The sequence below is a fragment of the Electrona antarctica genome, assembly GCF_951216825.1.
Source record: "Electrona antarctica genome assembly, chromosome: 9".
NCBI lineage: Eukaryota > Metazoa > Chordata > Actinopteri > Myctophiformes > Myctophidae > Electrona > Electrona antarctica.
The window spans coordinates 58,328,410-58,354,358 of NC_136790.1; the positions used below are offsets into that span (position 1 = coordinate 58,328,410).

Sequence of the window (25,949 nt, forward strand, 5' to 3'; positions counted from 1 at the left end):
TGACTTTTCACAAGAAAAACTAAAATAGATATCATGGAGGGGCAAAATCGGTGAAAAAAGTGCATTTAAAAAAAGAATATTCCTAAAAATATTCCTAAAATAAATTCCATTGTGGGTGTTTATCACTAAACACGGGTGAATCATCTTGATGATGTCATCACAATGTTAATGATGTTTTCCAGACCTCCATTTCTAGGAAACACAGAATGGGGGGACTTTTTTTTAAACAGCTCTAAGGTATATTAATGACATAGTAAAATGTTGGTAACACTGGTAACACAATCATAAAGAATATAGTAATAATTTAGGAATGAGAAACATGTTTAAGACTCAAACACAAGCGTCTAGATGGTTTGTTTCAAAATTATCTTTTTATTGTCCGTCCAGAATATCAAATATAACACAGACCATAACCATAGTAAGCATACAGTATTGTACATATGTTTTACTACATAGTAAAACATACATGTGTGTATACAGTAAAACATATGAGTTTCACAACACAAGATCAATCGCCAACATGTTGCTTTTAAACTGTTGTTTTACAGTAAATGTAATAATAATATAAACTGTCGTTATACATACAGTAAACATATAAATAATACAAGTTAATTCATTAACTAACTAACTAACTAATTCATTCATTCATTCGTTAACTCTTGAAGTCATTCATTCATTCAGTCAGATTGTCTTTGGCAGTGGTTTTCAACCAGTGGTCCTTGAGGGGGGTCCAGAGTTGGTAACCAAATGGACCCTTATTTATAGATCTTTAACTCTTGATTCACGGGTCCATTTGGTTTCATTTTACACTCTCAAGAGTTAAATTATTGTTAAAATCTGCATTACTTAATTTACAAGTGGCAGCGGTGGCCGAACGGATTGCGGAGCGGTCTTGATACCGGAAGGTCGCCAGTTCGAATAAGCAGTCCGACACGTTCAAATTACCACCGCTGAAGTGCCCTTGAACAAGGCATTGAACCACTACGATGAAATGTTCTATGAGCAGGGCCTGGCTGGAAACAAGTTCTTGAGCTTAGCCCAGATTCATTTCAAGAAGTCTACACTATTAGAGAATGTAGAAGAATTGTTATTTTGATCAACGTTTGCCTGTTATCTCTCCTAATGGTACCAACACCATGTTATCTCTCCTAATGGTACCAACATCATGTTATCTCTCCTAATGGTACCAACATCATGTTACCTCTCCTAATGGTACCAACATCATGTTATCTCTCCTAATGGTACCAACATCATGTTAGCTCTCCTAATGGTACCAACACCATGTTATCTCTCCTAATGGTACCAACATCATGTTATCTCTCCTAATGGTACCAACACCATGTTATCTCTCCTAATGGTACCAACATCATATTATCTCTCCTAATGGTACCAACATCAATACAGCATGGAGCTGTGGACACAATCTGATCCAACAACAACAAAATATTCTTTAGTTTTGGGTCTGAGAGGCTAAATGTCATCAAATGGAGGTCCGTGACTCAAATAAAATAAATAACGGACCTTGATGTGAAAATGGTTGAAAACCAACTGGTCTTTGGAATCAATAGAACCATCATGGAACGTGTTGTGCTGTGTGTGTTCTGGTTCCGTGTGTGTGTGTGTGTGTGTGTGTGGGGGTGTGTGTGTGTGCGCATGCGTGTGTGTGCATATATCTAAATGACGGAGCGGTTGCGCAAAGACTCGCCTGGCAGCACGTGTTATAAGTACTTTTTGTTGAATTACTCATGACAAAGTTGTACAGTATGTATATCCATAACATAAACAAGAAGCACGCTAACAAACAATCTTCATTGTTTCAATCATTTTATTATTATAATTATTTTACCTGATCTTCTTCTTCTTAAATAATACAATTATTGAAAGAAAGAACTAGTGTATTGTCTGCTATCGTGCTGCTTGCTTATTTTATGGATATACATACTGTTGTCTTTTACAACTTTGTCATGAGTAATTCAACAAAAAATACTTATAACTCGCACAAATAAATTGCATTAAACAGTGCTGCCGGGCGGGTCTTTGCGCAACTGCTCCGTCATTTAGATATATGCGTGTGTGTGTGCGTGTGTGTGTGCGTGTGAGGTCAGTATCTCTTGTCCTCAGGGGGCATGGCCACCAGTACTTCCTGGTTGCTGAAGTCCCAGAATGAAGTGAGGTGGAACGCCATGTTGGATCCAACGACCAAGTATTCTAGGAGCGCAAAGACGGTGTAGACTGTCACACACACACACACACACACACACACACGCACGCACACACACGCGCGCACACACCGCACGCACGCACGTGTAAGAAAGAAACACAGACAGACAGACAGAAATTATTATAAAGATATTTTTAACATCTACTTAGACTTCTGTGTTTCACCCCAGATGGTTTTTAAGTTGCTTGATTCAATATTTAGTTATTTGATATTAACTTTACCTTCCTATATAAACCAATTTCAAACTCAATGTTAACCATGTTAGGCTGTTTGAAAACACACGTCTCTGCTTCTGGTGACTGATATTGTCCTTCTAATGAATGTTAGACTGGTTGAAAACACACGTCTCTGCTTCTGGTGACTGATATTGTCCTTCTAATGAACGTTAGACTGGTTGAAAACACACGTCTCTGCTTCTGGTGACTGATATTGTCCTTCTAATGAACGTTAGACTGGTTGAAAACACAGTGGGCCTCATGCGCCAATAAGTTCCTAACTTTTCCTCTTACATTTCTTCCTAAGTGAATTCCTAAGAGCAGTCCAGTCAGATTCATGAAACGTTCTTAAGTAGGCAGAATTGTTCGTAAGCATGTTCTTATGATGATGAATACAAATCCTCGTAACTTGAAGGGGTGTGCCAGTTCATTCAAATTATCATAGGTAGACGCCCCACATATCCTAATTAGCATCCTAATTACCATAGGGAACCGCCCCACCAATCCCATATAAGGCATTGGGAATTCACTTTCCTACCTGTGTTCACCCAGGTGGGTGTGGTTTTGCATGACTCCATGGCCTTGCCTGCAGTCACACCTGTGTGTGATTGCAGCACACAGAAATCACAGGACCTCACACATAGAAATAAAGTTGAGTGAAATCAAGAATACCTAAACTAAAGTCTAAATATGGTGGAACACCAAACTCCAAACATTAAAAAATAATAATACTGTGAAGGTACTGAAGTGAACAGACATTTTCATATTTTCAATATTTCAATTCAATATTTTCAATATTCATGGATGTATTTTATTATTTATCTCACAATAGTCAACTTGGGGGTTATGTGGTGGGTATGGTGTGTTTGTTTGGGTTGGGTTGTAAACTCTAAACCAGTGGTTCTCAAACATTTTCATGTCAAGGACCCCCAAATTGACATGCATTCTGCAGACCCCCATATGAAAATTGAGCTTGTAGATTGGCTATTTTCAAAGTATAAAATGGGATTAAAGTGGTTAATGTTCCATATTTTGCTGTGGACTGCCTGGAACTTCCTCAAGGACCCCTTGAGGTCCTCAGACCAAACTTTGAGCATCATGCAGATGGCGCTGTTTTTCCTTTATGTTTTCAGATTGCACTTAAGAACGAAAAAGGCACCCTAAGAGTGCTCCACAGTGTGCATAGATTCTGTTCTTACCTACGAACAAATCACAGCTAAGAAAAGATTGAGGGATCCCAAAACCTTCTTAAAAACTTCCTAAGTGGGTCTAAGAACAAATTTTCTCTTGAGAACTTCTTAAGAACGGTTGGCGCATGAGGCCCACAGTCTCTGCTTCTGGTGACTGATATTGTCCTTCTAATGGACGTTAGACTGGTTGAAAACACACGTCTCTGCTTCTGGTGACTGATATTGTCCTTCTAATGAACGTTAGACTGGTTGAAAACACACGTCTCTGCTTCTGGTGAGTAAACTAAACTAAACTTGATTATCGCGGTTAGGGAAATATAACTATTCTGTGACTACGTGAAAAAATAAAAAGTCAAACCCTCACTTCCTGGTTCACAGCGAGGACTATTAAAAGAGGAGAGGAAGCGAAGACCGTACGGTGGACTCCATGTTGCTCCCTGGAAGGAAAGAAACATGCGCAGTTGAGACCAAGGAAGCTGAACGTGGAAGTGTTGGCTGCATATAGCCCATTGCGCATGTTTCTTTCCTTCCAGGTGAGCAACATGGAGTCCACCGTACGGTCTTCTGTCCTTCCAGGGAGCAACATGGAGTCCACCGTACGGTCTTCTCTTCCCGTCCTCTTTTAATAGTCCTTGGTTCGCAGAAGTTGTTGTGTAAACAGTAAAACTCACTTCCTGGTTCACAGAACTTGTTGTGTCGTCTGAAGAAGTATCCTGCTGCTAGGCAACAAGACACGTTGAACAGGAAAACACGCAGCTTCCAACGATATGATGTCACTTCCTGAGAGAGGAGGGGGGGACAGGGACAGGACAGGGACAGGACAGGGACAGAGATGTATCAGCCAATTTAAAAGTGTGTAGTGGCTCTGATGTGTAGTGAGCTTGTAGATCGGCTGCTAGTATGTAGACTTGTAGAATATTTTACCTCTGTGTGTAGAGAGTACTTTTGGATAGAGTATCACAGTCTACATGTAAACAACATGTGAAGCAGTATGTAGAGTATTTTTACCTCTGTGTGTAGAGAGTTCTTTTTGATAGAGTACCACAGTCTACATGTAAACAACATGTGGAGCAGAGAGCCAACGATAAACACGATGAAGGAGTTCTTATGGACTTCTGAAATACACACAATAATATAGTATAAATACACACAATACTAGCTGAAATACACACGATACATAAACAGAGTTCTTATGGACTTATATACTTGGCTGTAGACAAATGTACAAGAAGCAGATCCGACAACATTTATTTTGGCCCCAGACGGTTGAAAAGGGTTTGGTTTGGTTTCATTAAGGATCTTAGATGTACAGTCCAAGTCCAACACGAATTGGATATAAAGGCTTTCCTCTTTTTAACTTCGTTTTTCTTTTTCAATGCCTTGAACCGTTTGATCCGTGTCTGTCAGCACCTTTTTACCATAGTCACTATTCACATTATCTCAGGTGAGCTCCTGGTTATTCCTTTTTTTATTTGTATGTGTGGTCTGAGTCTCCATGTTTGTCATGACGTCGTTCATGACAAGACAGTACTTTCATTACAGATGTGACTACATGTTGTATTTTATATCTCGACACCACAGCGGTGGTAGAGGAGACGTAGGTTAGCAGTAACAGTCCAGTGTTCTCACACAGAGAACACACACACACCGCGGCCGTCAGACAATAATAATAATAATACTTACTGTATGTCTCAGTAGAGGAGACGTACGTTAGCAGCAGTAGTCCAGTGTTCTCACACAGCGAACACACACACACCGCGGCCGTCAGAAGGCGGTCAGTCAGGCTGCTGCTGCGCCGCCAGTACAACATGCAGTAAGAGGCAGTGATCAGATAGCGGGGGGCGCTGTGGAGCCCGATGCACGTCCTCCAGATGTAGCGCTCTGGAACCAGACTGATGGAGGCGGAGATGGAGGGGAGGTAGTTATCCACCTGCACGCACATACACACACATTATAAACACAGTGCACATACCAGACAGTTGAGTATAAGTCACAGGCGTTGACACTAAGGCCCTGGCAGCTAAATAAAACACTAAGGGTTGCCCACCTGTCCCTGGCAGCTAAATAAAACACTAAGGGCAGTATTATGTGTGTCTTAAGTACCAGGTCTTATGACTTAACTTAAGACCTGGAGGCGTGGTCAATGCTGTTTGGCCACTCAGAATAGCCAAATGGCATTGATCACGCCTCCAGGTCTTAAGTTAAGTAATAAGACCTGGACACGCATAATACTGCCCTAAGGGTTGCCCACCTGCCCCTGGCAGCTAAATAAAACACTAAGGGTTGCCCACCTGCCCCTGGCAGCTAAATAAAACACTAAGGGTTGCCCACCTGCCCCTGGCAGCTAAATAAAACACTAAGGGTTGCCCACCTGCCCCTGGCAGCTAAATAAAACACTAAGGGTTGCCCACCTGCCCCTGGCAGCTAAATAAAACACTAAGGGTTGCCCACCTGCCCCTGACAGCTAAATAAATAAGTGTAGTGTAGTGTAGTGTAGTGTAGTGTAGTGTAGTGTAGTGTAGTGTAGTGTAGTACAGTACAGTACAGTACAGTACAGTACAGTACAATTTACAATTTTTCAGACTCCATCATGGCCCATAGCACTTATCCTACCCCCTTAGATAGCACTTTTTAGACTTAGATAGCATTTGAAACAGACTTATAGCATGTCATGTAGACAGCACAATAATTGCATTGCATGCAGTCATAGCACATCATAGTACATATGTATAGCATAGTATAGTATATATGTATAGTTTGTATGTATAGTGTAATTATATAGATATGTTCTAGTTACGTTCTTAGCTTACGCATGTTTCATGATAAATGCATTTTATATATGTGATGTATTCCCATGCTTTTGTTCTTGCCTAATGTAAATCGCTCTGGATTAAGAGCGTCTGCTAAATGCCTAAATTGTAAATTGTAAGTACAGTACAGTACAGTACAGTACAGTACAGTACAGTACAGTACAGTACAGTACAGTACAGTACAGTACACGTACCAGACAGTGAGTATAGGTACTCTCAGAGTAGTGGTACATCAGAGACAGAACCAGACAGAGGATCAGTCCAGTCAGAGCCAGCAGAACGGTCCCTACAGTCAGGTGGGGGAACGGGACCCTGATGAGAGGACGGTCCCTCTCCAGCCCGATGTACCCCCCGTGTACCATCCTGGAATACATACATATACACATGTATTTATACACATACCGTACAGTACTACCTAAGAAGTAATACTTTGAAGACTCTTAAAACTTGCAGGACTGAAGTAAAATATGGTATAAGTAGCCTATGCTTAAATTCATATTTAGAAAATGTTTCAGATGTTAAAAAAAAATATCTGAGATTATGGAATGATGATGGTCATGAAATGATGATGCCATACTGTAGGCTCAATATGTCAGTTTGTCACATTCAATAGATCCTGTGATCTTTTCAGATGAAACAACAACAATTGAATTGAACATGGTGGACCCTCTTGTAAACAAGTGTAATGGTGTCGTCCACTCACAGTTAACAGTTTTTGTATTGAGTTGTGCTTGAAATGTACTGTAATTCTGCAAACTGTTAAACAATACTTCAATCAATCATCAATAATCATAATGTTATGACAGATACGTGCTCTTACCTTCAACCTTCAGTGCAGCTCCATGTGATCCAATCAGCTGTCCTGCTTCACATGGACTTTAATATGACTTCACGTCATTAATACTCATCACTATATTAATATTGATATCCTCTGTTGACTCCAGCTGTAAGATGAGCTACTGTAGCTATAATCAGCTAAACCGAACTGATGATGTCACTTATTATGAATACTAATGCTCTATTCAGACTGTCAGCTTCACACATGGACTGTTTACATCAATTCTACGTCATTAATTAATTACTCCATCTATAAAAGTAAATAAAACACATTAACGGTTCATCCGACTGCCTCGAGCTGTTCGGCTGAGCTGCTGACGTCATCAACCCGGAAGACCAACATCGCCGACCCAGAATAATCTAGTGAGAGAGTGACGTCCCTAGCGTTGACTCCCATTGTAACAATGGAATGCGGAAGTGCTCATTCTATCTCAATGGGATAGTTCCAATGTTTGGAACTACAGCCCATAGAGATCAAAGCGTGTCGCCACTCTCTTACTATTCCACTCATGGCAAACGAGCCAATCAGAAGCAGGCTTGAAGCGGCTTCGCCAAGTCTGCTTAATATAAGCATCTATAGGCTTTTTTCTCTATATGAAATGTTTTTTTTTCATCATGTAATCAAATTTATATACATAAAACACATCAACCAAGTTTATACAAATAATAAAACACATCATGTAACCAAGTTTATATAAATACAATAACAACTAGTTTAATTCACATCCATTCATTATTAGTAGTTATAAATTAAATAACTAGTATAATTCACATCCATTCATTATTAATAGTTAGAAATTAAATAACTAGTATAATTCACAAACATTCATTATTAATAGTTATAAATTAAATAACGACTAGTTTAATTCACATCCATTCATTATTAGTACTTATAAATGAAATAAATAACTAGTTTAATTCTCATCCATTCATTAATAGTAGTTAAATAACTAGTCTAATTCACATCCATTCATTTAAAGTTTCTTTCCATTTGAGCACCGTCGTATGACAGAAAATAGCAGATCTACAAGCCCACAACAGGTTCAACGCGTTGAGCTGGTAGATCTGCTATTTTCATCACATTTGTGCTCCGTCGCAGGACGGTGTCGAGCGCCGAAAATAGCAGATCTACAAGGCCACAACACGTCGTGGATTTGTAGTTCTACTATTTGTTTTCTCTGGTTTAAAGGACAAACGGCTCAGTGTCGCCGCCCCGTGGTTCATCATGACCTTCACACTCTGAGCTTTGAGCTGCACTGTGAGGCAGATTGAAGTGAAAAGTGGGTAATAGCGCCATCTGGTGGTTGAATACTTGAATTATACTGACAGAGCTACAGTTATACTTCTCCGTTCAACAGTGTTTCACAACAATGTTGTCAAAGGCGCGCGCTCTTCCACCCACTTCCGGTGAAGGGTTTACAAAATAAAATCTTTTACGAGGCGTCAAGTTAATTCGTCAAAAGTGCGACGTGTTTCCGCTTTCCTTTCAAAATATAACCGACCCGCCGGAAACAGCCGAACTACGCCGCTCGGCTGTTGTCGTACGAGAACTGAGCATGCGCAGTGTGCGTTAATAAAAAAATAAATAATAATAAAATGTATTTATTTATTTGTAGCACCTTTCATGAAATGAAATGCAGCTCAAAGTTGGAGAAAAAAGAAAAGAAAAGCAGGAATAAAACATTACAATAATAGCAGTAAATAATACAGTGAGGACATTAATAACAATAAGTTAGCTTTAGCTATCGTTAGCTTTATGCTATCTTCATGGGTATTAATACGTGTTTACGTGTTTTATTGTTGTTCAAAGAATAGAAGATTATTTAACACAAACTGTCGATTCAAATAAAGTGTCGTTTTTACGTCATGAAAGACACACAGCTAGGGCACTGTTTTTCTGGCAAATCTAAGCTAGCAAATATAACACTTCCGGTGGACGATCTCTTCAAAATAAGAGTACCCTCTAGTCGATACATAGCAGGGATTTTTGTCCAGTGTCCACTTTAGTTCACTTTAGTCTGGAAATCGGATATTTTTTGACCTTTCACCTCGCTGTATGGTGTGCCAATTAAAATTTTACACCTCTGCTGCTTAGCGGACGGTGTAGTGTTGTAGAGGAGGTCTCCCGGACATGTGCGTATGTCACACTAGTCGATAAATAGCAGGGATTTTTGTCCAGTGTCCACTTTAGTTCACTTTAGTCTGGAAATGGGATGGTTTTTGACCTTTCACCTCGCTGTATGGCGTGCCAATTTTTGTTTTACACCTCTGCTGCTTAGCGGACAGTGTGGTGTTGTAGAGGATGTCTCCCCGGACATGTGCATATGTCACACTAGTCGATACATAGCAGGGATTTTTGTCCAGTGTCCACTTTAGTTCACATTAGTCTGGAAATGGGATGGTTTTTGACCTTTCACCTCGCTGTATGGTGTGCCAATTAAAATGTTACACCTCTGCTGCTTAGCGGACAGTGTGGTGTTGTAGAGGAGGTCTCCCCGGACATGTGCGTATGTCACACTAGTCGATACATAGCAGGGATTTTTGTCCAGCGTCCACTTTAGTTCACTTTAGTCTGGAAATGGGATTTTTTTACCTCTGACCTCGCTGTATGGCGTGCCAATTTTTGTTTTACACCTCTGCTGCTTAGCGGACAGTGTGGTGTTGTAGAGTAGGTCTCCACGGACATGTGCATATGTCCCACTAGTCGATACATAGCAGGGATTTTTGTCCAGTGTCCACTTTAGTTCATTTTGGTCTGGAAATGGGATATTTTTTTACCTGACCTCATGAAATATTTTTTTTTACACCTCTGCTGCTTAGCGGACGGTGTAGTTTTGTAGAGGAGGTCTCCCCGGACATGTGCGTATGTCACACTAGTCGATACATAGCAGGGATTTTTTTCCAGTGTCCACTTTAGTTCACTTTAGTCTGGAAATGGGATATTTTTTTACCTTTCACCTCGCTGTATGGTGTGCCAATTGAATGTTTACACGTCTGCTGCTTAGCGGGCAGTGTGGTGTTGTAGAGGAGGTCTCCCCGGACATGTGCATATGTCACACTAGTCGATACATAGCAGGGATTTTTGTCCAGTGTCCACTTTAGTTCACTTTAGTCTGGAAATCGGATATTTTTTGACCTTTCACCTCGCTGTATGGTGTGCCAATTAAATTTTTACACCTCTGCTGCTTAGCGGACGGTGTAGTGTTGTAGAGGAGGTCTCCCGGACATGTGCGTATGTCACACTAGTCGATAAATAGCAGGGATTTTTGTCCAGTGTCCACTTTAGTTCACTTTAGTCTGGAAATGGGATGGTTTTTGACCTTTCACCTCGCTGTATGGCGTGCCAATTTTTGTTTTACACCTCTGCTGCTTAGCGGACAGTGTGGTGTTGTAGAGGATGTCTCCCCGGACATGTGCATATGTCACACTAGTCGATACATAGCAGGGATTTTTGTCCAGTGTCCACTTTAGTTCACATTAGTTTGGAAAGCGATGGTTTTTGACCTTTCACCTCGCTGTATGGTGTGCCAATTAAAATTTGACACCTCTGCTGCTTAGCGGACAGTGTGGTGTTGTAGAGGAGGTCTCCCCGGACATGTGCGTATGTCACACTAGTCGATACATAGCAGGGATTTTTGTCCAGCGTCCACTTTAGTCTGGAAATGGGATTCTTTACCTCTGACCTCGCTGTATGGCGTGCCAATTTTTGTTTTACACCTCTGCTGCTTAGCGGACAGTGTGGTGTTGTAGAGTAGGTCTCCACGGACATGTGCATATGTCCCACTAGTCGATACATAGCAGGGATTTTTGTCCAGTGTCCACTTTAGTTCATTTTGGTCTGGAAATGGGATATTTTTTTTACCTGACCTCATGAAATATTTGTTTTTACACCTCTGCTGCTTAGCGGACGGTGTAGTTCTGTAGAGGAGGTCTCCCCGGACATGTGCGTATGTCACACTAGTCGATACATAGCAGGGATTTTTTTCCAGTGTCCACTTTAGTTCACTTTAGTCTGGAAATGGGATATTTTGTTACCTTTCACCTCGCTGTATGGTGTGCCAATTTAATTTTTACACCTCTGCTGCTTAGCGGGCAGTGTGGTGTTGTAGAGGAGGTCTCCCCGGACATGTGCATATGTCACACTAGTCGATACATAGCAGGGATTTTTGTCCAGTGTCCACTTTAGTCTGGAAATCGGATATTTTTTGACCTTTCACCTCGCTGTATGGTGTGCCAATTAAATTTTTACACCTCTGCTGCTTAGCGGACGGTGTAGTGTTGTAGAGGAGGTCTCCCGGACATGTGCGTATGTCACACTAGTCGATAAATAGCAGGGATTTTTGTCCAGTGTCCACTTTAGTTCACTTTAGTCTGGAAATGGGATGGTTTTTGACCTTTCACCTCGCTGTATGGCGTGCCAATTTTTGTTTTACACCTCTGCTGCTTAGCGGACAGTGTGGTGTTGTAGAGGATGTCTCCCCGCCGGACATGTGCATATGTCACACTAGTCGATACATAGCAGGGATTTTTGTCCAGTGTCCACTTTAGTTCACATTAGTCTGGAAATGGGATGGTTTTTGACCTTTCACCTCGCTGTATGGTGTGCCAATTAAAATTTTACACCTCTGCTGCTTAGCGGACAGTGTGGTGTTGTAGAGGAGGTCTCCCCGGACATGTGCGTATGTCACACTAGTCGATACATAGCAGGGATTTTTGTCCAGCGTCCACTTTAGTCTGGAAATGGGATGGTGTTTGACCTTTCACCTCGCTGTATGGTGTGCCAATTCAATTTTTACACCTCTGCTGCTTAGCGGACGGTGTGGTGTTGTAGAGGAGGTCTCCCCGGACATGTGCATATGTCACACTAGTCGATACATAGAAGGGATTTTTGTCCAGCATCTACCATAAAGTCCATGCACTCCAGTGAATGGACTTGGGCACTCCAGTGCATGGACTTGGGCATTTATCCATTTAGATAACTTTTTTACGTTATTTCATTACTTATTTTTACACAGAAACATAATGTGTGTCTTCACAATAACTGTAATGTAATAATAATACTAATAATGTAATGTAACTAGAATTTTGCGGGCCTTCGGCCCGCTCATCCCAGAGTTGCGTTGGCCCGCGTTGCGATACAGAAGTCCACAGATACAGAAGTGCACAGTGACACGCGTTGTATGCAGCTGTTTTGTGTTGCAGCGCGCGTGTAGTGTTGTTATCCATATATGCGCCTCGGTTCGTCCCGTTTGTTCCACGCCAGGTGTCGACGCAGTCGTTGGCGCAAATTTCTTATTATTTTAACTGTGTATGTAATTGCGGCTAGTAGCACACATTGTTTTTTAGGAGCACGATGAAAAGTTATGAAATAATGTGTTTGAGGGCCCTCCTATATACAGCTTTAGTCCCCACACGTCTCAATATTTGCCATTGACAAAGAACAGAGAAAGTAGGTCGAAATGCCGCTAAATATGACGTAAATTAAAATGTATTATATATATATGTTTTTTTAATTGAATGTAAATACTTTACTTATAAAAAAACCTGGCAACCCGCACCCCGCGGTCATTTTCCGCTAACCGGAGCGGTGCTCCCTAGCCTGCTGGAGGGGTTCACATCATCCCATGCAGCCTCGAGAGGAAAAAGAAGGCAAATAAATGCAGCCTTGAGGCTACCTCCCAATGTGGTGTTGTGGAGCTTGATCACCTCCTCGTCCTCCTTTTCTCCCCAAATTGTCAATGCCACTTTTTTTTTTAGGAGCACGATGAAAAGTTATGAACTAATGTGTTTGAGGGCCCTCCTATATACAGCTTTAGTCCCCACACGTCTCAATATTTGCCATTGACAAAGAACAGAGAAATTAGGTCGAAATGCCGCTAAATATGATGTAAATTAAAATGTATTATATATATATGTTTTTTTAATTGAATGTAAATACTTTACTTATAAAAAAACCTGGCAACCCGCACCCCGCGGTCATTTTCCGCGAACCGGAGCGGTGCTCCCTAGCCTGCTGGAGGGGTTCACATCATCCCATGCAGCCTCGAGAGGAAAAAGAAGGCAAATAAATGCAGCCTTGAGGCTACCTACCAATGTGGTGTTGTGGAGCTTGATCACCTCCTCGTCCTCCTGTTCTCCCCAAATTGGCAATGCCAATAAATGCAAATGTTGCCTAGTGTGAATACTTCCACAGCCTAAGTAGTAAAGGAGAAACTATCAGTCTTCTCCGAAGTCGGTCAATGTTTGTCAACTCAGCACGTGTTGACAACGCATATTAGTAAACAGAAGCCGTATGTGTGTCACACCAAAAGTGGTGACCTATAGAATCCTGTACATAGAAGCATCACGCAATCGTCTCCCTCCCTGTGTGGGTCACGTGGTGGGCTCTGAGCAAATGGGAGAGAGAATGTAGTGTTGCCAGGTCCGCGTATTGTAAGCGAGTGGTAGTGTGTGTAAGTAGCGTGTTGAATGGCATTTTTTCTGTGCTTGTTTTCATAGACGTGGCAACAAATTAGGCGGGGGTGTCGGTGCTTGTGGCGTGTTTGTGTTTATTATTGCTATTGATATTGTTTGCGAGTGTGGACGGGAGCCGGCTGTAGTGGCAGTGCGATGACAATTTTTACGCGGTTGGTGTCGATTGTGGCCGTGCGGCGCGACATGAGGAGATAGGGAACCAACGACGCGGAGGGTAAGTGTGTGACGTGTTAGTGTGTTGTTGCAGTGTGTGTTGCAGCGTGTTGCAGCGTGTCAGTGACGTAGTAGCTGGTGGCTTTTGTTCCTGTGCGTGCTTTTGGGCACATGTTTTCAATTGTAATATAGGATAATTATTTAATTATTCGCTTTTATTCTGAAAGCAACCGGATGTCTTAAATTTGCTAGCTCTCAAACAGGAAGTTTTAGATTTGCTAAAAAGACGGAGCCCACAGCTAGCTGGTTAGCTAGCGGCTAGCGGCTAGCTGACTAGCTAGTCACGTCACATTATAATACAGAGACTTCCGGTGTGTTACGTCCAAATCCACGACCTTATGGAATTCTGTGACTCGGCACTGCGGCTGCGCAGTCGTCGGAAACAGCCGAAGTTCGAACCCTAAACATCGGCTGTTTTCGACGCGCGTCACCGTCGTACGGATGAAATACACGCTGCCGTATCCTGCAGTTGTCTGTTGTCACCACCATGTGGCAGCAGAGACTACATTCTGCTGTACCTGTGCCTGTTAGCCCTGGTCCAGTGCTCGCTGTAAGCACTGTACCAGGGCTACTGTGCTGTGTTGCATGTTTCCAAAGTGGGGTCCGGGGACCCATAGGGGTCCTTGAGGGAGTTCCAGGGGGTCCCCAGCTAAATGATAGGAACCAAATGGACCCTTATGGGTCCGTAACTCTGTGTACAGATGGAACCAAATGGACCCGTTATGGAACCAAATGGACCCTTATGGGTCTGTAACTCTGTGTACAGATGGAACCAAATGGACCTGTTATGGAACCAAATTCCATTTCTATTTTATACACTCTCAGTGTTAAATTAACATTGATTTTACAATATAAATTGGGGGTCACAGAGATAGAAATGCCATTAAATGGGGGTCCGTAGACTGCAGGTCAAACTGGGGTGTCATTGAAATTAATCACTGCTAGAGCTGTCACAATCTTCTCTTATGGGGGTCCCTAGCATATCTTTTCAAATGGGGGTCCGCGGGATAATTAGTGTCAATTTGGGGGTCCTTGACATGGACACGTTTGGGAACCACTGCATGTTTTAGGAAACATAGCGCAACATGTATTTTGTAGCCTAAATAAATGTACTCAAATGGCCAGTTCACACCAATCCTTTAACAGGGTATAGTTGTAAAATAAACTTTATTCTCAATGTGTTTTTTTTTTATTGGTTAAATAAAATATATGCTGGTCCCCATGAATGATGGAGGTTGGTTGGTAAGGTAACCAAATGGACCCTGGTCAGCTGGTCCCCAGCTGAATGATGGAGGTTGGTAAGGTAACCAAATGGACCCTTATTAGATCTTTAACTCTTGAGAGCGTTAAATGAAACCGGTTTGTTTTCGTGGTGAGTAGTTGTTATTTAATTTAGTAGTTAATTGTTGTTATTTAATTTATAGCTATTAATGAATGGACGGATGTGAAGTAAACTAGCTAGTTGTTCTATTAATATATTGTTTAGGTAATATTGTCGACTATAATGAATTCCTATAAAAGGAAAGATATATTATTTATATAAACATAAATTGAGTAGATCTGCTACTACACCAGTAAGAAGCCAACATTTCTTTGATGTGCTATAATTAAATTACCATATTGAGGAGGAGTGTGAATCACATTGAGTTTTTGATTGATTGAGTATTTATTAACAGTTAGCAGAATGGCTACATTTGATTGATTGATTGATTGATTGATTATTTGAAGTATTTATTAACAGTTTGCAGAATGAATACATGTTATTGATTGATTGATTGATTGATTGATTGATTGATTGATTGATTGATTGATTATAATATACAGTTTGCAGAATGGGTACATTTCACATGAGAGCACAACTCAATACAGATTACAGAGACTGTTACTGTGGACGACACTGATAAAGCACCCTTTTCAATTCATTAAGACACAATGAGTCTAAAGTATATGTTTTAATAAATAACCAAAACATTAATTATTATAAACCTATATACATAGTAACATAATGTTACATTGTTTTATTAGGAATATATTAATGACCATATTTCGTCTTGTTTTGCCTTATTTCTCTCCACAGATGTGGCAACAGTGAACGTAACGTGTTGACGTCACGTCTCCGTGGCGCACAGACATTAGCATCAGGAGGCTAACAGCTAGCAGCGTGGCTAACAGTAAATGTGACAGACATTAAACTATATTTAATCTGACATTTAATCACAAACGACTTTAATCTGATTCACATTAATTTACTGCAGCGTTTAAAGCCCAGAGGAGGAGGAGTGACGTCACCGGAGGAGGTGAGTTTTAAAGACGTTTAGAAACATTAAAGTGTTGTTTTGTTTACCTCGTTAAACTACGAGGAGCTAATAGTTGTTAGCATTAGCAGCATTAGCAGCGCGATACACGCTGTTTATTTACATGACAGTTACAGTAACGCCGACAGAACTCCGTCAGGTCGAACCGTGGAGTTCATTCATGATAATTATTCATAATGTTATATGTTTATATTCATGTGGAACTCGGTGTTGTTAGGAATGCTAGCGTTAGCTGCTAACGGCTAAGCTAATGTAATGTAATGTATGCTGCGCAGTAGGACGGTGTCGCTCTTTAAAAACAACAGATCTGCAACTTAAGCTGTGGCGTACTGCAGTTCATATAATAATAATAATACTAATACTATAATACTATGAAATAATAGTATAATACTAGACCACCAATTGATGACATTTAGCCTCAGACACAAAACTAAAGAATATTGTTGTTGTCGTTGGATTAGATTTTGTCCACAATTCCATGCTGTATTGATGTTGGTACCATTAGGAGAGATAACAGGCAAACATTGATCAAAATCACAATTCTTCTACATGCCCTAATTGTGTAGACTTCTTGTACCTTAAGTAATGCAGATGATTAACAATAATTTAACTCTTGGTGAGAGTGTAAAATGAAACCAGATATACCCATAGGGGTCCATGGTTTCATTTTACTCAAGAGTTAAAAAGAATATATAAGGGTCCATTTGGTTACCAACATTTTGCTATGGACCACCTGGAACCCCCTCATGGACCACTGGTGGTCCCCGGACCACTGGTTGCAGGCGTTCGTTGACACTAAGGGTTGCCCACCTGCCCCTGGCAGCTAAATAAAACTTCTGGGCAGGTGGAGTTTGCTGTCAGGTGGTTGCTCGCCAGGGCAAGTGCTCATTTGAGAGGAGACGCAACCGTCTATAAACACAACAGCAGATATCCGTCTAAACACCTGAACGTGTCCAGAGCTCTGTCTTCTATAAACACAACAGCAGATATCTGTCTAAACACCTGAACGTGTCCAGAACTCTGTCTTCTATAAACACAACACCTGAACGTGTCCAGAGCGCTCTGTCTTCTATAAACACAACACCAGATTTCTGTCTAAACACCTGAACGTGACCAGAGCTCTGTCTTCTGGTCTGTGGGAAGTAAAATAAGAGCACTGTTTTTTTGTTTTTTTTTAAATATTTTTTTGCGCCTTACGCCTTTTATTGGTTTTTGAAGGGACAGACAGTAGGCTGACAGGAAACGGGAGAGAGATGGGGGAAGACATGCAGTAAAGGCCGTGTCGGGCTCGGGAGTCGAACCCGCGGCACACTGCGACTGGATTACCAGTCGGGTGCCCAGACGGTTACGCCACCGCCTGGGCCAATAAGAGCACTGTTGACCCTAACTGTTGACCCTAACCCTAACCTAGCATGTGCTGATTTCACTTAAACATAAAATAACTAGTGTGAACACATAGTCATATTCATAGCTATGTACTGTATTTGGCATAACAATTGAGGTATGACATTTTTTAACGTACAGCCCCAGGAAATCTATCATGAGACAATTTACTTTTGGGACAGGACCTTTGGGCAAGTAGGACATGACCTGTACTTGCCCGGCGGGCAAGTGCCTTTAGTGTCAACCCCTGGCCTGAACCAATCAAAACACTGCTGTCAATAAGACCCTGAACCAATCACAGTGCCTCTGAGACCTTAGTGTCAACCCCTGGGTTGAAAACCACTGCTAGAAGAGCTTGTAGATCTGTTGTTTTGCTCTTGGGCGGAAGCTAAGTAGGTTGACACCTCTGTTGTAGATCTGTTGTTTTGCTCTTGGGTGGAAGCTAAGTAGGTTGACACCTCTGTTGTAGATCTGTTGTTTTGCTCTTGGGTGGAAGCTAAGTAGGTTGACACCTCTGTTGTAGATCTGTTGTTTTGCTCTTGGGTGGAAGCTAAGTAGGTTGACGACCTCGGTGCTAAAACGGATATTTCACCCAAAATGTTACAATAATAAAACATTTCAGTAGTAAAGTAAAGTTTACAGTAACACGATTTGAACATTCAACATTAACCCATTAAGACCTGAGGCCCGATACTACAAAAGTTTTCTAAATTATAACGTTTTTCTGGATAAACTTCTGTTTCTATATCAGTGGTGCTCAAACTTTTCAAGGACACCAAAAAACATTATAATGTATTTGGCCACCGACCACCATCTCAAAACATTTTGTTCCAGGGACCCCCAGAAGCAAAGATTTCAGTTCAATATTGTTGTTTTACATACAAGATCAGGATGTATTCAAAGATATATTCATAAATGTTAGTGTTATGGTTATGTGGTTAGGTTATGTTTTTCTACAAGCTCTTAGCGTGGCTCAAAGTGACGCACTATGAGCTTGTAGAGCTGCTATTTTTGAATAGTCAAAGTATAAAATTAGATGGGTGCTTTCCCAGTTTTAAAGGTCTAATACTTCTACTGTATATCAGTCACATTATTGAGGGGCAATGTCCAGTTTGGAGTGTTTGTGTTTACACAAACATTGTGTAAACACAAACATTGTGTAAACACAAACATTGAAGACAAAAGTGAGGACGCAAATTGTGATTGGCTGGGATGCATGATGCATGATGATGTATGATGATAAGAGCGCCCCTCACTTCACACGGATGTGATTTGTATTATTAAAACCTTTTATCCGGTAATTTTGGGGCATAAACGAGAAGTTGAAGCAAGAAGGGAGAAGAATCTAGGACGTGTGGAGCGTTGTCCAGGGTGTTTTAGAGAAGGGAGAAGAGTCTGGGACGTGTGGAGCGTTGTCCAGGGTTTTTTAGAGAAGGGAGAACAGTCTACGACGTGTGGAGCGTTGTCCAGGGTGTTTTAGAGAAGGGAGAAGAGTCTAGGATGTGTGGAGCATTGTCCAGGGTGTTTTAGAGAAGGGAGAAGAGTCTAGGACGTGTGGAGTGTTGTCCAGGGTGTTTTAGAGAAGGGAGAAGAGTCTGGGACGTGTGGAGAGATGTCCAGGGTGTTTTAGAGAAGGGAGAACAGTCTACGACGTGTGGAGCGTTGTCCAGGGTGTTTTAGAGAAGGGAGAAGAGTCTAGTATGTGTGGAGCATTGTCCAGGGTGTTTTAGAGAAGGGAGAAGAGTCTAGGACGTGTGGAGCGTTGTCCAGGGTGTTTTAGAGAAGGGAGAAGAGTCTGGGACGCGTGGAGCGTTGTCCAGGGTGTTTTAGAGAAGGGAGAAGAGTCTGGGACGCGTGGAGCATTGTCCAGGGTGTTTTTGAGAAGGGAGAAGAGTCTGGGACGTGTGGAGCGTTGTCCAGGGTGTTTTAGAGAAGGGAGAAGAGTCTGGGATGTGTGGAGCGTTGTCCAGGGTGTTTTAGAGAAGGGAGAAGAGTCTGGGACGTGTGGAGCGTTGTCCAGGGTGTTTTAGAGAAGGGAGAAGAGTCTGGGACGTGTGGAGCATTGTCCAGGGTGTTTTAGAGAAGGGAGAAGAGTCTGGGACGTGTGGAGTGTTGTGTAGGGTTGTGAAGACGTAACTCATATCTGTCATGTGTTTGTCTGTCCTCTAACAGGACGTCCATAAAAGGACATCATGTTCAACAAGTCTTCGTTTGGAGCTCCGTTTGGAGGAACCACCGGTGGCTTCGGAGCGACGTCTACCTTTGGACAGCAGAGTAAGTACTAATACTTTACTCTAATACTACACTCTAATACTACTACTGTAAGTTTTGACCACGTGTTTTGGTCCGACAGTCATTAGACCGACAACCTACCTCTATCCCTAACCTTACCTAACCATAACCTACCTACCTCTATCCCTAACCTAACCATAACCGCAGCACGGAGCAGCGCATGTTTGAGCAGCGCATGTTTGAGCAGCGCATGTTTGAGCGCTAGTCTGACTGTTGTTCCCGCATGTCGGACTAATTCTCCTTCGGAATTACGTTGGGATCCCCTACTCTAGCCTATAGTCTTATTACCTCCACCTTTCGACAGCAGAATAAGTTATTGTGCATATTTGATGTATTTTGATGTGTATTGATGTGTATTTAATATTTGATGTATTTTCAGGCACTGGCTTTGGAACCACTGGAGGTTTTGGCAGTTCAGCGTTTGGAGCGACACCCAACACTGGAGGCCTGTTTGGAGCCACACAGAACAAACCTGGTGACTATTATTATTACTATTACTATTATTATTACTGGAGGTCTGTTAGGAGCCACACAGAACAAACCTGGTGACTATTATTATTACTATTACTATTATTATTACTGGAGGCCTGTTTGGAGCCACACAGAACAAACCTGGTGACTATTATTATTACTATTACTATTACTATTATTATTACTGGAGGTCTGTTAGGAGCCACACAGAACAAACCTGGTGACTATTATTATTACTATTACTATTATTATTACTGGAGGTCTGTTAGGAGCCACACAGAACAAACCTGGTGACTATTATTATTACTATTACTATTATTATTACTGGAGGCCTGTTTGGAGCCACACAGAACAAACCTGGTGACTATTATTATTACTATTATTATTACTGGAGGCCTGTTTGGAGCCACACAGAACAAACCTGGTGACTATCAGGATTATTATTATTATTACTATTACTATTACTATTACTATTACTATTACTATTACTATTATTAAAGGTATATTCAGTGATTTCACTTAATTCAAATATCACTTATTTGTTCTTATTTTTTGGATAATCCTCCCTACTATAAAGTGTGCTGACCATATAAGGAGTTCCTCCCTGTCCCCAGTGAGCCCCTGGGGTCAAAAAACCCTAGTTTCGGTTTGGGCTTTGGGTGGCAAAGCCTTCATCCAATCAGGATGAGAGGGGCCTTCCTCCACTCATGATCGAGTGGGGCTGGCATTGGTGCTGTATGTGCTGTTGGTCTGTTGTACTTCCCCCACTGTAGAGCGTGTGCATGTGCACATCTTGTTACCGGGTGGACCGTTTTTTTTTCTCCAAATCACCCAAATCACTGAATGCTCCTTTAATACTGGAGGTCTGTTTGGAGCCACACAGAACAAACCTGGTGACTATTATTATTATTATTATTACTATTACTGGAGGCCTGTTTGGAGCCACACAGAACAAACCTGGTGACTATTATTATTATTACTATTACTATTACTGGAGGCCTGTTTGGAGCCACACAGAACAAACCTGGTGACTATTATTATTATTATTATTATTATTATTACTGGAGGTCTGTTTGGAGCCACACAGAACAAACCTGGTGACTTATTATTATTATTACTATTACTATTATTATTACTGGAGGCCTGTTTGGAGCAACAAACCTGGTGACTATTATTATTATTATTATTATTATTATTATTATTATTACTATTATTATTACTGGAGGTCTGTTTGGAGCCACACAGAACAAACCTGGTGACTATTATTATTACTATTACTACTATTATTATTACTGGAGGTCTGTTTGGAGCCACACAGAACAAACCTGGTGACTATTATTATTATTACTATTATTACTATTACTATTATTATTACTGGAGGTCTGTTTGGAGCCACACAGAATAAACCTGGTGACTATTATTATTACTATTACTATTACTATTATTATTACTGGAGGTCTGTTTGGAGCCACACAGAACAAACATGGTGAGTTAAGATTCTTCTTTTCATTCTGAACTCTCAGAAATAACCCAGGGGCCTGTTTCTGTAATGAAAACACAGTCTGTTCAGTAATGGTGTGTTTGGCTCCAGTGTGTAATACAGTGTTTCTCCACCAGGAGGCCTGTTTGGCTCCAGTACATTCAGCCAGCCCGTCACCAGCCAGACGACCAGTGCAGGTTTCGGGTTCGGAGGAACCACGCAGACCAGCGGGACCAGTCTGTTTGGATCCACCAACACCGGCACTACCGGAGGACTGTTCTCCTCACAGCAGAGCAATGCCTTCGGAGCGGCCAAGCCCGCTGCCTTCGGAAGTATGTTAACATTATTATTATTATTATAACACCAAGCCCGCTGCCTTCGGAACTACGTTAACATTATTATTACTGTATTTATTACTGTAGCATCCCAGCAGAGCAATGCTTTCGGAGCGGCCAAGCCCGCTGCCTTCGGAAGTACGTTAACATTATTATTACTATTATAACACCAAGCCTGCTGCCTTCGGAAGTACGTTAACATTATTATTACTATTATAACACCAAGCCCGCTGCCTTCGGAAGTACGTTAACATTATTATTACTATTATAACACCAAGCCTGCTGCCTTCGGAAGTACGTTAACATTATTATTACTATTATAACACCAAGCCCGCTGCCTTCGGAAGTACGTTAACATTATTATTACTATTATAACACCAAGCCTGCTGCCTTCGGAAGTACGTTAACATTATTATTACTGTAATATTACTGTATTTATTACTGTGACATCACAACAGAGCAATGCCTTCGGAAGTACGTTAACATTATTATTACTGTTACATTGCATTACTTTATTTGGTGCTGTAATGTGTGTAACAGATTTCGTGACCAGCACCAGCAGTGGAGGTCTGTTTGGTGTAATATTGTGTACATATTGTGTGTATATTATATTAATGTGTGTGTGTGTGTGTGTGTGTATATTATTATAATGTGTGTGTGTTTATAGATTTCGGGACCAGCACCAGCAGCGGGGGTCTGTTTGGAAACACCAACACGACGTCCAACCCGTTCGGTGGAGCGACTGCTTCTCTGTTCGGAGGATCTGGATTCACCGCAGCTCAGCAACAACCTGGAACCACCTTAAAGTTTAATGTAAGTACAGATATGCTGTGGCGGCCATTTTATTGTGGTCTGAACTCCAGACTGATATGTGGACAGTGGGAGGAATCTTCAGTGAATCCACGCTATGAGGCCAAGTTGCCTGTACTGTAGCAAGATGGCAGACGCTGCCTGTACTGTAGCAAGATGGAAGACACTGCCTGTACTGTAGCAAGATGGAAGACACTGCCTGTACTGTAGCAAGATGGAAGACGCTGCCTGTACTGTAGCAAGATGGCAGACGCTGCCTGTACTGTAGCAAGATGGCAGACGCTGCCTGTACTGTAGCCAGATGGAAGACACTGCCTGGCGCCATCTAGCCTTTCTTATATTTATGATATTAACAACGATACCCCCCCCAGCCTCCAACAGGAAGTGACACGATGGTGAAAGGGGGCGTGACCACCAGCATCAACACCAAACACCAGTGTATCACCGCCATGAAGGAGTACGAGAACAAGAGTCTGGAGGTACGTGCACACGCGCACACACACACACACACACACACACGCGCACACACGTGCACTCGCACTCACACACTGTCTCTCTAGGAGTAGCGACATGCGTCTCTCTCTAGGAGCGGACCCACCAACCCTCTCACCACGGTCTGTTATAATGTTATTACATGTTATAATGTTATATATAACACGTGTCTCTAGGAGCTAAGACTAGAAGACTACCAGGCCGGTAGGAAGGGCGGGCCCACCAACCCTCTCACGGCGGCTGTAGCAACAGGCGGTCTCTTCGGCGCGGCGGCCCCGGCTGCTCCCAGCACGGCCAGCGGTCTATTTGGAGCCTCGGCTACAAACACAGGATTCTCCTTCGGACAGAACAAGACCAGCTTCGGAACCAGTGAGTCTGTCTGTCTGTCTGTCTGTCTATTTAATATTCTACATTTCATGATCTAAAATTCACATACTGTATGAGTAAACTAAGGCACCAGTACTTGTTTCAGATGTTGGGTATACGGTATGTATTTATGACATTTGAGAAAGACTTTGTGTTGCCAAAATCAATATAAAACATTTTACAAGCAAAACAGCTGCACAAAAATGTTTTTTGACAAAATCCTGCAGGATATTATTAGGAGAACTTTTAACCCAAAGTCCAGGATATTATGACTCGTAGGAATAGACTATGTGACAACCAGGTATAGTCTGGTGACTGCCGGAGAGACGGGTGGCAGCCGGAATGTAGACGGCACCCGGGTGAGCAGTATGGGTTAGCGCCCCAGCCTGTGTCCTCCGTGTGGAGGTGAGCAGTATGGGTTAGCGCCCCAGCCTGTGTCCTCCGTGAGGAGGTGAGCAGTATGGGTTAGCGCCCCAGCCTGTGTCCTCCGTGAGGAGGTGAGCAGTGTGGGTTAGCGCCCCAGCCTGTGTCCTCCAGGGTGAGCAGTGTGGGTTAGCGCCCCAGCCTGTGTCCTCCGTGAGGAGGTGAGCAGTATGGGTTAGCGCCCCTCGGTGAGGCCTTTAGGAGGTCCATTATAATCCACCACTCCTGAATGGAGTGCCTGGTCCTGGGCCTGGTGAGAGCAGGAGTGGACCTGGTGAGACGTAGGATGGGCCCGGACAGGAGACAACCCACAGAGCCTAGTCCTTCCACGTGTCAGAATTTGGTTCTCCCAGTCCTGGCAGAGTAGTTCCGGAGCAACGGATTGTGCTCATTATATTAGGAGATATTATTAGGAGAACTTTTAACCCAAAGTCCAGGATATTATGACTCATAGGAATAGACTATGTGACAACCAGGTATAGTCTGGTGACCACCGGAGAGACGGGTGGCAGCCGGAATGTAGACGGCACCCGGGTGAGCAGTATGGGTTAGCGCCCCAGCCTGTGTCCTCCGTGTGGAGGTGAGCAGTATGGGTTAGCGCCCCAGCCTGTGTCCTCCGTGAGGAGGTGAGCAGTATGGGTTAGCGCCCCAGCCTGTGTCCTCCGTGAGGAGGTGAGCAGTGTGGGTTAGCGCCCCAGCCTGTGTCCTCCAGGGTGAGCAGTGTGGGTTAGCGCCCCAGCCTGTGTCCTCCGTGAGGAGGTGAGCAGTATGGGTTAGCGCCCCAGCCTGTGTCCTCCGTGAGGAGGAAGCCCAACAAACCCTCTGTGAGGCCTTTAGGAGGTCCATTATAATCCACCACTCCTGAATGGAGTGCCTGGTCCTGGGCCTGGTGAGAGCAGGAGTGGACCTGGTGAGACGTAGGATGGGCCCGGACAGGAGACAACCCACAGAGCCTAGTCCTTCCACGTGTCAGAATTTGGTTCTCCCAGTCCTGGCAGAGTAGTTCCGGAGCAACGGATTGTGTGGCCTTGCTCATTCCCTGATGGACTGATCGAGGGTAGCTACTGGGACGTAAGTCGGGATTTGATCACCCCGGCTGGGTTGCCTGAGTGAGGGGTGTGATGTTGGTAGACCCGAAACCCCGTTGACCTCAGGAAACATCACTGAGGATACATCCCAGGTGCATCCATGCGATGTATTTTTTTTAGTAGTGAGGAGAACTTTTAACAAAGTCCAGAATGGTATTGTCTTGAATGAGTCGTGCCAGTGACGTGGGAACGAAATTACATTTCTGGGAACTTTTTCTGGTGTCGCGACACAGCCTATTAACTGTTTATATTTTCAGGTGCAGGGACCTTTGGAGCCACCGGGGGCAGTCTATTTGGAGGTCAGACGCAGGCGGCTCAGCCACAGACAGGAAGTCTGTTCAAACCGTTCGGTCAACCTGCGGCCGCAGCGCCGACCGCCGGATTCACCTTCGGAAACACCAACACTATGGGAGGAGCTAACACCAGCAGTATGGTGAGACAGCTGTCTGTCTGTCTGTCTGTCTGTCTGTCTGTCTGTCTCACCATGGGAGGAGCTAATACCAGCAGTATGGTCTGTCTGTCTGTAGGAGCTAA

General features: G+C 42.7%; 2 protein-coding genes across 6 annotated transcripts in view; one reads left to right on the plus strand and one right to left on the minus strand.

Moving 5' to 3' along the window:
* Window positions 1–1,607: 1,607 nt before the first annotated feature.
* On the minus strand, window positions 1,608–7,589 carry pgap2 (post-GPI attachment to proteins 2). Its single transcript, XM_079509534.1, has 6 exons — window positions 7,257–7,589; window positions 6,631–6,799; window positions 5,310–5,556; window positions 4,635–4,741; window positions 4,298–4,406; window positions 1,608–2,232 (listed from the first exon to the last, which is right to left on the minus strand). Exons 2-6 carry the CDS (start codon window positions 6,796–6,798, stop codon window positions 2,102–2,104), a joined length of 762 nt encoding a protein of 253 aa, XP_079365660.1. The 5' UTR covers window position 6,799; window positions 7,257–7,589; the 3' UTR covers window positions 1,608–2,101.
* A 6,267-nt stretch (window positions 7,590–13,856) lies between these two features.
* nup98 (nucleoporin 98 and 96 precursor) overlaps window positions 13,857–25,949 on the plus strand; it is a 48,278-nt gene continuing 36,185 nt past the window's right edge. For 4 of the 5 annotated variants that reach the window (XR_013790840.1, XR_013790841.1, XM_079510442.1 and 1 more), the window contains exons 1-9: window positions 13,857–13,961; window positions 16,038–16,257; window positions 19,831–19,932; window positions 20,330–20,425; window positions 22,039–22,233; window positions 22,904–23,049; window positions 23,418–23,525; window positions 23,715–23,907; window positions 25,673–25,848. Coding sequence is in view for 3 of the 5 variants with exons in the window: in XM_079510442.1 (XP_079366568.1) it covers window positions 19,851–19,932; window positions 20,330–20,425; window positions 22,039–22,233; window positions 22,904–23,049; window positions 23,418–23,525; window positions 23,715–23,907; window positions 25,673–25,848 (996 nt within the window). In the remaining 2 variants the exon portion in view is untranslated. The remainder of the gene's footprint in view (window positions 13,962–16,037; window positions 16,258–19,830; window positions 19,933–20,329; window positions 20,426–22,038; window positions 22,234–22,903; window positions 23,050–23,417; window positions 23,526–23,714; window positions 23,908–25,672; window positions 25,849–25,949) is intronic. The other variant, XM_079510441.1, reaches the window with a different exon arrangement.